Source organism: Microcaecilia unicolor, chromosome 10 (assembly GCF_901765095.1).
Source record: "Microcaecilia unicolor chromosome 10, aMicUni1.1, whole genome shotgun sequence".
NCBI classification, from domain to species: domain Eukaryota; kingdom Metazoa; phylum Chordata; class Amphibia; order Gymnophiona; family Siphonopidae; genus Microcaecilia; species Microcaecilia unicolor.
The window spans coordinates 140838165-140854024 of NC_044040.1; the positions used below are offsets into that span (position 1 = coordinate 140838165).

Sequence of the window (15860 nt, forward strand, 5' to 3'; positions counted from 1 at the left end):
TAGGCACAGAGTTGCAGAACCTTTGATCTATAGGTCGCTGGTTCAAATGTGACTCAGATCAGTATATGATCAAAAATCCTTACCATATCAAAGGTGAAGTAAGTTGGTAATTTCAGTTCATATTATATTGGACATGTATCCACATTAGTGTAAAAAATGGCATCACAATGTAGTATTCTTTTATCAGTCTTAGGAAAAAGTAAAGGTCAAAAATGAAATATACATAGAGGCTGAAATATCTTCGTAGCCTTCCAGATGATTCCTCTAGAAAAGGACTCATCATAATGGAAGAATACACTGGGGGTACTTTCACTGCCATTTGCTAAGCTATAGCTAAGTAGTAGGCTGTGGTTTCCAGGGCTATTAATCTATGTGCACTGGAAACTGTAATCTACACATCAGAACTTGCATTTTTCAAATGAAGGGCACAACCAAAAGTAGCAAATGAGAAGAAGGCTTTAAGAGATGGATAATTTTTTTCTTGATTTTGTTAACACTTATGCTGGAAAGGAACAAAAGCATATCTTATTTGTGTGAATTGGATATAATTCTTCTTTTAAAGTCTCAGTTTCTCAGCTTCCTGAGTCAGCATATCAAATAATGACAATTAGCAGTAGGTGATAAATTATAGAAAAACAACTAGCGTTTAGTACATGCCAATTATTAGTGCACACTAAAAATGCTACTGCGCCTTTGTAAAAGATCCCCATAGAGAAGTAGTCACGTTTCACCGTGTCTGTGACACATCTAGCTATCTTCTGTGTGGACTACAGAATGACTGTAGGAAAATGGTATAAATAAGGGGCTCTTTTGAATATTCTCTAACCAGAAGTTACCGAACTGTGGGTAGAGGCTCCAAATGAGGTCACATCATCAGAGGATGGGAATCACAGAATCAGGGCTATTCCCCCTCTCGCTGGACCTCCGGTGGCATCTGTGACAGGGAACTACAAAAAAATGGCAAGGAGCTTCATCTCATTCGATGGGTCAGAATCACTTGCAGGCACAAAGACTCTGATTCAAAGAGAGGCATACAAGCAACATGACACAAAGAGGCCCTCTTTGAATGATTTCAGAATGTGCAGCCCTGTTAGCACCGATTGTTCTGACTCTTAAGTGATCTTATTTTCCTGGTAATCTTGGGAACCTTATTTTTTCATGTTCATGCTGAAGATATGTGGTGATAGGAAGAGATATGATGCACATTTAAATACTTGTCAGGTATCAATATTCAAACAAAAATCTTTCTCAGAGATTTGAAAGTGGTAGAACTAGAGGATATGAACTGAATTAAGGCTGCAGGGAGGTAGATTTAGGAGTAACATCAGGAAATACTTTTTGATGGAGAGGGTGTTGGATGCCTGGAAGCCCTCCTGGGAGAGGTGATGGGGTCAAAAATAGTGACAGAATTCAAAAACATGTGGGAAAACACAGAGGATCCCTATATAGAAAGAAGAGGGAATCAAAGTAAAACTTAAATGACCTTCACACTTAAATAAGGTGTAAATGGAATGACAGGTACAACACTAAACTAAGGCATAAATGAGTCTAACCTATATGGAGAGGCAGGTACAACGCTAAACTAAAGCACAGAATAGTGTATCCCGCAAGAGAGGCAGGTATAACTCCCACTACCTTATTGGGCAGACTAGATGGACCATACAGGTCTTTATCTGCCATCATTGACTACTGTATGTTACTATGGACCTCTTTTACAAAGCTGTACTACCGAGTTTCAGTGTGGCAAATGAGAGTAAGCCCATTCAATTTCTATGGGCTTTCTCTCATTTGCCATGCAGGAATCGCTAGTGTGGCTTTGTAAAAGAAGCCCTATGTTAATTATTAGGACTGTGTTAGCTCAGTATCCTTCCACACTGTGCGGGATCTCTTGATATATTTTTCCTCTGAGTGGTGCTGTTAGGCATGGATTTAATTCATTTGTACTATTCTTTCTAGCCTTTACATGAGTTAAAAGTTTCACCCGCTTTCTATTGCAACTTCTTTTGCATGGGGTTGGGCTACAATATAGAACTTTCTTAGATTTTACTTTGTCAGTAACAGAATTTTTCTTGCTTGGAAATATGTAGTACTAGTGAGCTAGTGCTAGTAAGTGCTGCTTTATCCCTGGCTGCCCAAGAATTCTCTGCTCATGCAATCTAGAGCTGCAATTACATGAGCTTTCTGTCACCAATAGCCTTTGACTCTGAAGTATAAAATTTTTCCTAACAATGACCTCTGAAGGCAGTCCATAACTCAGATAGACAGAGTGAGATCTCTCACAGCAGCATCCCAAGCATGCAATATGAGCTTCCTTGCAGTTCTATTCTGGTACTGTTGTCCAGGAACGAACTGACAGGGATCTGGGCTTCCTGCCCCTGGGTTCCATATCCCTCCTCCTTCACCCCTAGGTACCACATTTCTCCCCCTCCCCTGGGTCCCCTATCCCTCCCCCTCTACTCCTGGATCACACATCTCTCCCCCCTCCCCAGATCCAACATCTTTCTCCCCCTCTTCCCGGATGCAACTTCTCGCCATCTCTTTCTTTCTCCCTCCCCTTGATGCACTATCTCTGCCCCCTCCACTTCTCTAACATCTCTGCCTCCTCCCTCTGTTCCCCAGGTCCAACATCCTCCTCCAGAGGCTAAAATCTCCTCCTCTCTCCTCTCTGTTCATGGACCTGGCTCTCTCCCCTCACATTTACCTCAAAAGTCCCTTTCTCAGTACAGGGCCCTGGCTGTCTGCCGCAGCCCACCCTTGCGGAAACAAGAAGTCACATCAGAAAGGGGCGGGCCATGGCAGAGAGGTCTGGTCAGAGGTAGACAGCCAGGGCTCTGTAAGGAGAAAGGGACTTTTGAGGTAAACAGACGGGGGGGGGGGGGGGGAGAGAGAGGGGCAGTGCCAGAACTGGAGACGGAGGGGAGAGAGATGTTGGATATGTGGGGAGGAGGTACTGTCCAAATCATCAGTTTGCCCCTGCTAGTGTCTTGGCAAGATGCTTTACAACAGTATAACTGTGCAAACTAAGTGCCAGTGATGTGTGCTTCGTTTCCAAAAAAATCTGATACCAAGGTCAACAAATAAGTAACTGGAGTTGCTTGAATAATAAAAGATTCAGCAGAGTCTTTCTAGGATATGAAATAAATTAATATCGCTAAGAAAGACTATTTCTTCTTGACAGACTCCGCATCTGGTCAATCTGAATGAAGACCCCCTGATGTCAGAGTGCCTTTTGTATTACATTAAGGATGGCATAACCAGGTAAGAGAATCATTTTGGTTTTGAGAACTTAATTTTCCTACATGGGCAGAATAAGTTGTTCAATAGTGAAGTTTACTGAGTAATAATTAGATGGGAATGTAGGGCCAGATAGGGAGGGTAATTTCCCACATTAGCGGCAAAGTTATCAGCACTCCAGTTATTAATAACTAGGTCTCATTGCATAAAATGAGACCTGTGCTAAAATAGCACAGGTTAATAGTAAAATAACATGTTTTTAAAGGTAGCCCACATTGATAACTGCACCCCTGAGTAATACATACATAGTCAGTATGCATGTAAATTTATCCCAACGATCCAACATAAATCCCCACACCCTGCAACACAACATAATCAAAGATCGAACTGGACAATCTACCATCCTCTTTCCCTCGACCCATGATGCCTGATTCACTTCTATCTCATTTGACCACAACACAATTTTGTATTTGTTATCAACTGGAATGGCAAACGCCTTTACGGTACTTTGTATGCCACATTGAGCCTGCAAATAGGTGGGAAAATGTGAGGTATAAATGTAACAAATAAATAAAAATCTGCTGTTTCAGAGTGTGTTCTCAAAGTCAGGACAGGAGAGGGGCTACTCCTTACACTTTTGAAAATTCAAACATATGTGCAAATTTTACCCCAGAAAAACTGTGTGTCCTAAACAGCCAATGTAAATTTGTGTACATAGGGGTCCTTTTACAAAGGCGCACTGAAAAATGGCTTGTGGTAGTGTAGGCGCAGGTTTTGGGTGCACGCCGATCCATTTTTTAGCGCGCCTGTAAAAAAGGCCTTTTTTTGCCAAAAATGGACATGTGGCAAAATGAATATTGCCACGTGTCCATTTTGTGTCTGAGACCTTACCGCCAGCCATTGACATGGAGGGGCATAATCGAAAGGAACGCCCAAGTTTTGCAGAGGACGTCCTCGCAAAACCTCCCAGTTGAGGGGTGGGGAACCCCGTATTATCGATACAAGATGGACGTCCATCTTTTGTTTCAATAATACGGTCAGAGACACCCAAATCTTGAAATTTAGGTTGTCCTTAGAGATGGTCGTCCCTAGACTTGGTTGTTTCTGATTTTCGGCGATAATCGAAACCAAGGACACCCATCGCAGAAATGCAAGCCCTTTGGTAGTGGGAGGAGCCAGCATTCATAGTGCACTGGTCCCCCTGACATGCCAGGACACCAACTGGGCACCCTAGGGGGCACTGCAGAAATTGCGCCCAGGTACATAGCTCCCTTACCTTGTGTGTTGAGCCCCCCAAATCCCCCCCAAAACCCACTCCCCACAACTGTACACCACTACCATAGCCCTTACGGGTGAAGGAGGGCACCTAGATGTGGGTACAGTGGGTTTGTGGTGGGTTTTGGAGGGCTCACATTTACCACCACAAGTGTAACAGGTAGGGGGGATGGGCCTGGGTCTGCCTGCCTGAAGTGCACTGCACCCACTAAAACTGCTCCATGTACCTGCATACTGCTGTCAGGGAGCTGGGTATGACATTTGAGGCTGGCACAACATATTTTTAAAGATGTTTTTTGAGGGTGGGAGGGGGTTAGTGACCACTGGGGGAGTAAGGGGAGGTCATCTCCGATTCTCTCCGGTGGTCATCTGGTCAGTTTGGGCACCTTTTTGTGGCTTGGTCGTAAGAAAAACAGGACAAGGTAAAATCGTCCAAGTGCTCGTCAGGGATGCCCTTTTATTTTCCAATATGGGTCGAGGACGCCCATGTGTTAGGCACACCCAAGTCACGCCTTCACTACGCCACCAACATGCCCCCGGGAACTTTGGTCGTCCTTGTGATGGAAAGCAGTTGAGAACGCCCAAAATTGGCTTTCGATTATGCCAATTTGGGCGACCCTGTGAGAAGGACGCCCATCTTCTGATTTGTGTTAAAAGATGGGCATCCTTCTCTTTCAAAAATGAGCCTGCTAGTGATAAAGACTCATGTGGTAACTGGGCGATAATGACCTACGTGCGCCAAATGCCACTTGGCATGCGTCTGTTACGCACGCACGAAAATATTTTTCAGGCACGCATATCGGACACGTGCCAAAAATGAAATTGCTGCAAGAGCCATGCAGTAGTCGGGTGGTAACTCCATTTTGACACGTGTTGGGCGCACATAGACGCTTACACAGCTTAGTAAAAGAGCCCCATAGTTTTCTTCGGCTAATTTTCTAAGCAAACATGTACACTTACTTTCACTTTGAAAATCCAACAGAGAAAGTACATGTATATTTTTCAGCAATGCAGGTAGTTATAAAATTACCCCATTAGCGCTCAGCAGACAAGATTTATAGCAGAAAAGACCTGCAAGTGAGTCTTTTAGAAAAGGTTTTCATTTTCTGCAATCTCTAGAGGGAAAGAGTCTAGAGAAAAAATTGTGCAAACAAAATCTTGGCAGCAAGGGCTGTGAATCATTTACCTTGGAAGGCTAAATTTCACTAGGTAACAAAGTTTAAAAAAAAAGGGCATGTACTATACTATCAATGAATCAGAAGAAGATAGCCCCCAAAACAAGAAAAAAGTCCAAATAAAATATGGCGGTAAGAGGTTAAGGCTAATGGATTTGATATACTGTCTTTCTGTAGTACAGTACAGTCTCGATTATCCAACCTAAATGGGACCGACCTGTTGTCGGATAACTGAAAAGTCAGATAATACAGAAAACACTGGATAAACTCCTCAAACAGTGCATAAACAATAGTGCAGAGTTCCCGATTTTCAAAGACTGTTCTAGAAATAAATGTGATGACATCACCAGGAGGGTCTTTCGGATATGCCGGATGGTCGGATTACCGACGGTCAGACTGTACTATACAACTAAACATATGGGTGAATATTCAAAGAGGTTTAACCAGGCAGGAGATGCCCTGTTAGATTAAACCCTGCTGAGCTGACCGGCTACCGATATTCAGCAGCACTTAGCTAGGTAGTGCCACTAAATATTAGCTCTAACAAGCAGGCCATACCCTAACTGGCTAGAGAGGGACAGCAAAAAGGCTGCCCTAACTTTACCCACTAAGTTAACTGGGCACTGGTCTCAACATTAGCCAGTGCCCGATTAATTTCCAGATTGCTGTGCTAACCCAAATATTCAATGCAAGAGGTCAGAGGTGACCCAGCATTGAATATCCAGGTTTAACTCAGCACATGACTGTGAATGGCTTACAAGCTGCTTACTGCCACAGGCTAAGTATCAACCCTATAATGTTCACAAGCTTTATTCAGTCACTAAACACCCTTGACTGGCAAACACAGTACCCAACATGGTCACATTTTGCCCATTAAAGGCCTTGTTTACAAAGGCGCACTAGCGTTTTTAGCACGCGCTAACCATGTAGACGCCTATAGGAATATTATGGGCATCTACACAAATAGTGTGCACTAAAAAAGCTAGTGCACCTTTGTAAACAGGGCCCTAAGACTGCACCAGGGGTCAATGGGAATCTTATGGCACGAAATCAATATGGCATAAATCTTTCGATGTGTAACTGTAAAAAACAACCCACTTAGTAGTCTTTGTTGTTGGTATCAGCGATAATGATTTGAAGCCTCATATGAGGAAAGAAGTTAACAACTACTAAGTGGTTGTTTTTGTGATTACACATTGGAAGATTTATGCCATATTGATTTTTTGCCATAAAATTCCCATTGACCTCTGATGCAGCCTTAAGTGAAACATGGGCATGTCGAGTGCTGTGTTTTCAAGAGTGTTTAGAGGCTGAATAAAAAGCTTTTTTGTGAACATTATATTTTCTTTGGACTTTTTTCTTGTTTTTGGTACTATCACATTGTAGTAAATTTCACTGGGTAAAAATTAACCTGCTTTTTGCATAAGCTTTTTGCTTGCACAATTGTTTTCCTGTGAATTTTGTTTTGCTACTTCTACAGAAGTTGCAGGAAATTGAAATCTTGTATCAAAGGTGTGTTCATGCAAGGGACACATTGGAGCATCTAATATCTTTGCATGGATCAACATAGAAAAATCTGAAGTTTGTGAACTTATGAAATTTCATGCTCAGTAATATTTCTTTGTAAAAATGTTTGCTGGTTCCATAATATAGCTTCTGTAGTATTGTATCATTTTAAGGGACCAATACAGGAATATGGCATTCTGATTCCAAACTGTAATAAAACAAATTTGATATATTGGGTTTTTGCAATTTTTAAACTGTACCTTGCTTGATCCATAAAGCTGAATAGGTTAGTGAGGAATGCTACAGTAAGTATACCACTAGATCTTTACTTTCTGAATCTGATTGAAGAAGGCTAATAAGTTCATTCAGTGAATGCAGAATATCACCCAGCAAATATATTTTTTAAAACCTCTCTAGCTCAATACAGTGTAAACATATGACTAATGGTTATTTTTGCAACACAAATGGTCATGTGTGTTGAAAAAACACCCCAAAACATTTCCCAATCTTTGAGTGGTTTTTTCAATTTGTTTTACATATTTGTTTTTAATGCACTTGTATGCAAGTTAAAGCTAATTTGCATGTGCAAATTCTTTGTATGTATGTTAATTCATGGATATACATGCATACAAACAATTTGCATGCACTAAAATTTTTAGACATCTAAATAAACCATGCAAATGATGCACATCCCTATTTTGCAATTGGTGACCATCTTATCTATAGACAAGTACAGAGGAATCAGTGAAAGGTGTAACAATTATACACATTGAGATTCCTGCTTCTACATTGAGTGTGGGCTTAGAGTTCAGAAGCAATATCTGTGACAATGGAATAGCCATGGGGGGGCTTCCCCCCCCCCCCCACACACACTTTGGGCTTAGGCCCCCTCCAAACCTGTAGCACCTGTTAAATTGCTGGCAGGGATGCCAAAGCCCTGCCAGCCAAAGAAATTTGTGAGCATGCCTCCAGCTTCAAGTCCTTGGACACCTCATGCATGATTAGAGTCAGTGGCTGGAGGCATGCCACCAACTTCCTATTTCCTGCGGCAGCAAGAGGAGGAAGGGAGCAGCTTGGCAGCAAATTTCTTTGGCTGGCAGGACCTCAGCATTCCTGCCAGCAAAGGTATTTTTAATGCACTGGGGGCGGGGAGAAAAGGAATATGTTGCCCCCCCAGTTCACTCCTGGCTCCTCATAATTGAGGGCTTATTATGCCCCCGATCTTTGAGTAGGCAGAGTGTCACTGTTGCGTTTTAATCCTACCTGTCCCTGGTTCTGATGTGGGTCTCGGGTGAGTGTGACACTTTTTCTGTTAAGGGACTGCAGAGTCATATCAGCAATGTATTGTGGTGGGTGTAAGGTATTGGACTCCGTGATTCCACTAGGTTGTGTTAAATGCTCACGATGTTGGTAGTTGGTAGGCTGTACTCCCATGGTGCTTTTCCCTCTGCTTACTGGATCAGAGTGTGCCCTGTTTTGTTTCCGGTAGTCCATGAGGTAGTGGCCATTTGTGTAAGACATTTTTAGATCCCTTTCATGTGTTAGCCACGTTACAGCACTTAGTTCTTACCTTGAATGTTGCTGAAAGAGGGTATTGTACACCATTCTGCCAGCTCGGAACTACTGCTAATCTCAGTACCAGCGAGACCCGTTGCCAGTGGGGCACAACCTCTGATCTGCAGTTAACTGTGAGTAAAGGTGCTTATTCAAATAAAGGATGTTTTCAGCGAGATTAGTCTTCAGGTGTGAACTGCTTTGCCAAGGTTATACACCAGCAACAAGTCCTGTCCCTGGAGCACTTTTAGTGGGTACTGCAGTGCACTTCAGGTAGGCAGACCCAGGCCCATCCCCCCTCCCACCCGTAACACTTGTGGTGGTAAATGGGAGGCCTCTAAAACCCACTGTACCCACATGTAGTTGCCCCCTTCACCCCTAAGAGCTATGGTAGTGTTGTACATTTGTCCCTCCCACGACCAAATGACTTGGATTGGGACATTTCTGAGCTGGGCATTTTTAGTTTCCATTATCGCAAAAAAAAAAAAAAAAACGCCCATCTCAGAAGGGACCAAATCCATGGCATTTGGTCCGTCCAAACCGTATTTTCGAAACGAAAGATGGACACCCATCTTTTTCGATAATACGGCCTGTCCTGCTGCTTCACATACCCGTTTTTGGACATAGATGCCCATGGAGATGGGCGTTCACGTTCGATTATGCCCCTGTTAGTACCATTGATTGTATCAGGTTGTGAAATGTTCCCTTTGGGAAGAATTGTTTCATGAGTTTGAGTTTGCACATTGAATGGAACATTTTCTTTGTTGTGGATGTCACTTGGCTCTCTAGTGTTAAGTTGTGGTCCATTGGAACGCCAAGGATTTTTAGGCTGTCTGAGATAGGGAGGGTGTAATCTGGGGTGTTGATAATTGTGGGGTTATCCGCACTGTGTAGGGATGAGATGATGAGACAGTGTGTTTTTTCTTTCTTTAGTTTTAGTTGAAATGCATTTGTCCAAGAATCCATGATGTTCAAGCTGTTCTTGATTTCGTTGGTGATTTCTGTCAGTTTAGATTTGTAAGGTATGAATATTGTGACATCGTCTGCATAGATGAAAGGGTTAAGTAAGGCCTTGGTTGGAAAAGGACTTGGCTAGTGGGGTCATCATTAGGTTGAAGAGGATCGGTGATAGCAGTGATCCTTGTGGCACTCCACAGTCTGCTTTCCAAGGTGATGATATGTTTGAGTTTGATTTTACTTAATATGTTCTTGTGGTTAGGAAACCCTTGATCCGGCTAAGTATGTTTCCACCAAACCCAAACTTATCTAGTAATCTTATAAATATATTATGGTTTACCCATGTCGAATGCACTAGACATGTCAAATTGGAGGAGTAGGATTTTTTTGCCTATTGCTATTTCCTGCTTGAATTTGGCTAGGAGAGTGAGTAGTACTGTTTCTGTGCTGTGGAGAGGGCGAATACCTGACTGTGATTTGTGTAATATTGAGAATTTGTTTATATAATCTGTAAGTTGTTTGGCTACCATGCTTTCCATCAGTTTGACTGACAACGGAATGGATGCTACTGGACAGTAGTTAGTGATTTCATTTGTTTTTTTCTTGGTGTCTTTTGGTATCAAAGTGAGTAGGATATTGCCATTTTCCTTAGGGAAGAGACCTTGCTGAAGCATGTAATTTAGGTGGGATGTGAGGTCTGCTATGAAGCAGTCAGGGGAGGATTTCATTAGGTAGTTGGGACCAGTGGCGTAGCTACGTGGGGCCACGGGGGCCTGGGCCCCCGTAGATTTGGTCCTAGACCTCCCTGCCGCCGACCCTCTCGACCCCCCTCCCGCCAACGACCCACCACCGCCACCGCCGTCGTTGCCGTGGGCTACCTTTGCTGGCGGGGGACCCCAATCCCCGCCAGCCGAGGTCCTCTTCTTCCCGTGAAGGCTTTGTTCTGTTTCTGACGTCCTGCACGTTGTATGTGCAGGACATCAGACTTACAGAAACAGAACGAAGGAGGGCGAATTTTAACCAGGTTCAGTCAGCTGGGTATTCTCCAGTGGTTGGGTCCAACTCATTAAGGAAGATTTCGATGTCAGTGTTGTCCTGAGGTAGTGTGTTGCATAGGTTTGCAATTTTTTCATTGAAATACTTAGCAAGTTTATCTGCAGATGGGATGTCTGTATTTAATGTAGTGACCAAGTTGGTGTCTAGGAGTTTGTTCGCGAGTTGGTATAATTTCTTCGTGTCTTTGTAATCTGTCCCTATTTTAGTTTTATGGTATGATCTTTTGGTCTGTCTTATTGCGTATTTGTATTTTCTTTGTGATTGTTCCCATGTGTTGAGTGTGTTTTCTCCATGCTCGTTCGAGTTTCCTGGATTGTGTTTTTAGCTTTTTCAGTTCATCATTGAACCATGGTATCGAGTTATGCTTACGTGAAGTTCTTGTTCGTAAGGGTGCTATTTCATCTAGTATGCATTTGCATTTTTTATCCCATTCCATGAGGTAATATATGGAGTCTGTTTGTGCTGTCCATTCATTGTTGTATATCTGTTGCCAGAATGTTTTCATGTCTACTTGACCTCTTTTGCTTGTATTTGGTGTAATCTCTTCTTCCGCCAGTGTAGGGATAAATTTAATTTGTAGTGATCAGTCCAGGGTGTTTCTATCCATTTAATATCTGTTATTATTAGGTTCTGGTCTGTTGAAAGTTTGTGTGAGATAAGATCAAGTGTGTGCCCTTTGACATGGGTTGCTTGCATTTGTGGCCATTTGAGATCCCATAGGTAGAGGAATTCCTTACATTCTTGTGCTTTGATTGAGTTCGGGTCTTCTAAGTGAAGGTTGATGTCTCCTAATACTAGTACATTGAAGTTGGTTACACATGTGTTTGAAATGAAGTCCATGAAGTTAGTCTGGCCTTCGCTCCAATTACCTGGAGGTCTGTAAAACAAGACGCAGTTCAAATGATCACGTAGGGTTTTGTTGTGGATTCTGATTGAGGCAATTTCAAGTTGAGGTGTCATGGACTCGGCAGTGGTTTCGGTGGTAAAGTGGGATTGATAGATTAGTGCTATGCCTCCGCCTCTCTTTTCCTTTCTGGTCCAGTGTGTGATTTTGTATCCTGGAGGGCACAGGTCTAGGATTATGGGGTCCTTTTGGTCGTGGATCCAGGTTTCATTGATGAAGAGTAGGTCAAGGTCTTCTGCCATGATCCAGTCTGTTAGTATTGCTGTTTTGTTTACTGCGGATCTGGCATTGATGTAGCCCACTTGGATTGTTTGGAATGGGTCTTCTGCTTCTGGTGTTGTGTGGACTTTTATTAGCTGTCGTTTCTTTGTTGAGGTGAGTTTGTTTGGACCCTTATTTGCATTCTATAGTGGTTGTCCACATGTTGGTGTTCTTCTTTTGTTTAAGTTGTTGTCGTTTGATGAGGTGTGGTGTATCTGATCAATCTTTGATGATTGTATAGTATATGTATAATGTTACTTTCTGCAAGAGGGGTGGTTAGTGTTAAGTGGATCAGTGTTAAGGAGTAGATTATTAGGAGTAGTTTGAAGGTATTCATTTTGGTTTCTTTTCACTGTGGGCTACTAATAAGACCGAGCAACTACAAGCAACTTGCTTGCAGTTGCTTTCCGCTCTGCACTGACTTAAGAAGAGGGTCTGCCTTTCAAGCTGTTGAGATCAGTACTGGATCAGGTTTCAGTGATAAGATAATGAGCAAAGGAGATGGGAGGGGGGGGGGAGAGTAGCTCTGAGTCAGGGTCCTCCCTCAATCAGTCTCTTAGCAACTAATTGCTTCCCACCCTCTTTGCCCAGAGGATCTTGAGGGCTCAGATTTCTGGCTTTGGCTGGAGGAAGAAGGGAGGGAAACTTCAGAGCACCTTCAAGGTAATTAGATCAGAGGTGTGACAAATGCAACACAAAGAACTCAAGTTGGAGGATTCCATCTCACTCTGATATCCTGCTTCAAAGTTTCTGATCAATTCTGCAACAGTCGCTTTAAGCTAATTTCATTTCTTAATCCTTCTTATGCTTGCTTAAAATGTTAAAATCTTCATAGATTTGCCAATACAAAAACAGTTTTCCTCCTGACTTCTCTGGCTGCCTTTGATTGCTGACGACCCAGAGGGGAGGGGTTGTTCTTGAGCAGGGAAAGATGCTTGAAAGACAAAAGGAAGGTACTTGACTTAATTACTCTTAGGAATGTGGTCAGTGCTAGCACAGTCTCTCAAAGATTCTGGTTTTAAACTTACACAAATCTTCTGGGGTTTTTTCATATGATTAACTTTTCTGATACATGCACTTAAACAATCGCAAACATTGCTTTTCTTAGCTACAAGTTCACTTGAATGCAGATCAGTTAACATCCAGAATAATACAAGCAGAATTACTTGATTCACTTTTCCTTTTCTTGTTTGATTAACTCACACAAATCTGCCTCTTCACAAACTTAACTCTTCTGATAAATACACTTACACAGTTCCAAACATTGCTTTTCGTAGCTTAAAGCTCGCTTGTGTGCAGACCGGTTAACATCCAGAACACTTGGTTTTTACTTGATTCACCCTTTCATTTCTGGTTTGATTAACTTGCATGAATCTTCCTCTTCACAAGCTTAACTTTCCTGGTTTGATTAAATGCAGTTCAGATGGCTCTTTTAAAGGCACTCTTGTCATGCTGAAACTTTCTTCATTTCCTTCAATAACTATTTAGTTTTTACTTTGGTTTTTTTTACTGTCAAGCCTCTTAAGACTTGTTAACTGTAAAGTCTCAATATCTTGAAGTATAACCTTGGCACACCAGCACACAACTGAAGTCTCTTTCTTTTCTGAAGTTTCCTTTATTGCATACATATAGATAATTTACTCACAGTCAGATGTTCAAAAGTGTTGCCCCAGGGCACATAGACTCCGTAATTCTTAGAGCTGTATCAGTGGTTGGAGGTAGAAAGATTCAGCTACATACAATGACGCTGATGACAGAGTTAGTTGCAGTGTTAATTATAAAAAAGGAACCACACTGATCTATTTTGTATCTGAGACTCCTGATAAGATGTTTCCCAATGGTTGGGGATAAGCTGGTATCGTCTGTGGAGTAAACGCTTAGTAAAAGGACCACAAAGTGAGATAAAAATGGTGACATATTTCAGTGGTTAGGATTGTGCTTGGCTAATTATTATTGCCCAGATATTTGTTCTCTTTTGTATAAAAGTGTCTTTCTTTTTCTAGGGTTGGCCGAGAGGAAAGGAGACAGGACATTGTATTAAGTGGACACTTCATAAAGGAGGAACACTGTATATTCCGGAGTGACAGCAAACTTTCTGGTGAAGGTATTCACGATCATTCTGCTTGTAACTGCTTTTAGCAACTCCATATATCCTGCATTATGTCCATATGGCAAGAGGGTATGGCCTTGGTGTGTTTTGGGTGGGACTAGGGATGGTCCAAAATATAGATATCCAACTTCGATCTCAGAAGGGGAAAGGGTGTCCATGTCTAAAAAGATGCACGTCCATATTTAGACCTGGTATCTGGCACATCCAGACTACAGAAAAGGTGCTCTGAGCAATTCTCCACTGGAGGGAATAAGGGAAGTCAAAGTTGGTATGTCTTTGTCTCTGAAGGGCTCACAATTTAAAAAATTTAAAAAATAATAAAGGAAATTACAAACAGCTACCATGAGATTGGAACCTGCAATCTCTGATTCTCTGGTCGAATTCTCAGCTGGCTGTTCTAACCATTAGGCTACTCCACCACATGAGTAGCTGAGTGGCCATATTATAATATGGATGTTCATATGCTACCGCACAGACATCCATGTCCCTCAGTTTGCCCCATTTATAGTTTTGATGTGTCAGTTTGTAAATGGATATTCATACTAGATGTAGCCATCACTTGGAAGTCCATGTCTCATAAATTTTCGAACAGGCTATAAGTCAGCAAATCCTGTTCTAAATTACATGAGAAATTAACGTCTACATCTGACATTCAGATTTCGAGATCCACATTCAGAGTTGGGCATCTTTTCTAAAATTCCGCTCCACATTACTGTGATACATCTAGTACTAATTTACAGCATGAAAATCATTGACAGTTAGTCACAAGTTTCCAAAGCAGTAATGACTCTCTCAAGATCCTAAAGTGGTGGGGGATGTCAAGATCCAAGGCCAATAGATGTTTCTTCAATAGACAGAGGCAGTGGAGGCCTGAAGGTAGATGAACTCCATGTGATCTCAAACAAAAATAGTTTCAAAGGTCTCCTGTGATTAAGAGATGTTGCTTTCTAATACTCCTTTCTCAATATAGATACTCCACCTGATATTTAAAACCATTTAACCGGCCAGGAACAACTCCTGGCTGGTTAAATGCACTTAACCAGCTATCCAGTAATATTCAGTGGGAGATCGACGGTTATCTCCCACTGAATATTGCCAGTTAGCACTTAGCAGTTAACCAGTTACATCATGAGATAAAACTGGCTATCTGCTAATATTCAGCGCATTGCCAGCTAAGTTTGGCAGCCAAATTTGGCTGCTGAAATACCAGGCCTGTTTTTGGCTCATTAAAACTTAACTGGCCAGTTCTGAAACTGAACCCCCCCCCCCCCCCCCCCAAAAAAAATACTGTATATTCAGTGCCGGTTACCGGAAACAGCCCAGTATTGAACATTCAGTGCCGGCTGCGGGAGTCAGCCCAGCTAACTCCCATGGTCTGAATATCGGGCCCATATACTTTAAAGGTGATGGATGAATCTTACAGAAATAACTTATTGATGTAATCACTATTGTGCTTCCTAGTCTTAAAATTCTTCTTTTCCCTTGCCTATTGTAGTGGTGGTGACACTGGAACCATGTGAAGGCGCAAACACTTATGTCAATGGCAAGAAATTGTCAGAGCCCACCATTTTACGCTCCGGTATGTGATACCTTTGGATAGTAAAGATAGTTAAATGGGTATGACTTGCAGGAAATGGATGTGACCTGCTTTTCATGTCTCAGTTATATATATTTTGTTATCATCTTTTGCTCATATCCAACCTGAAGAAGAAGGTTCTGCCTTCTAAAGCTTGTCAAAACATGTATTAAGCTAGTCCAATAAAGAGTGCATCTCCTTATTTTTATTTTATTTTATTTCTAACAGTAGTGATACTTGTAATTCAGCCTG

At 42.0% G+C, this 15860-nt stretch overlaps 1 protein-coding gene across 1 annotated transcript in view; it reads left to right on the forward strand.

Moving 5' to 3' along the window:
* KIF1A (kinesin family member 1A) overlaps window positions 1-15860 on the forward strand; it is a 483588-nt gene that overhangs the window by 151088 nt on the left and 316640 nt on the right. The window contains 3 exon segments of the mRNA XM_030216849.1: window positions 3179-3258; window positions 13926-14026; window positions 15528-15611. Coding sequence (XP_030072709.1) covers window positions 3179-3258; window positions 13926-14026; window positions 15528-15611 — 265 coding nt within the window.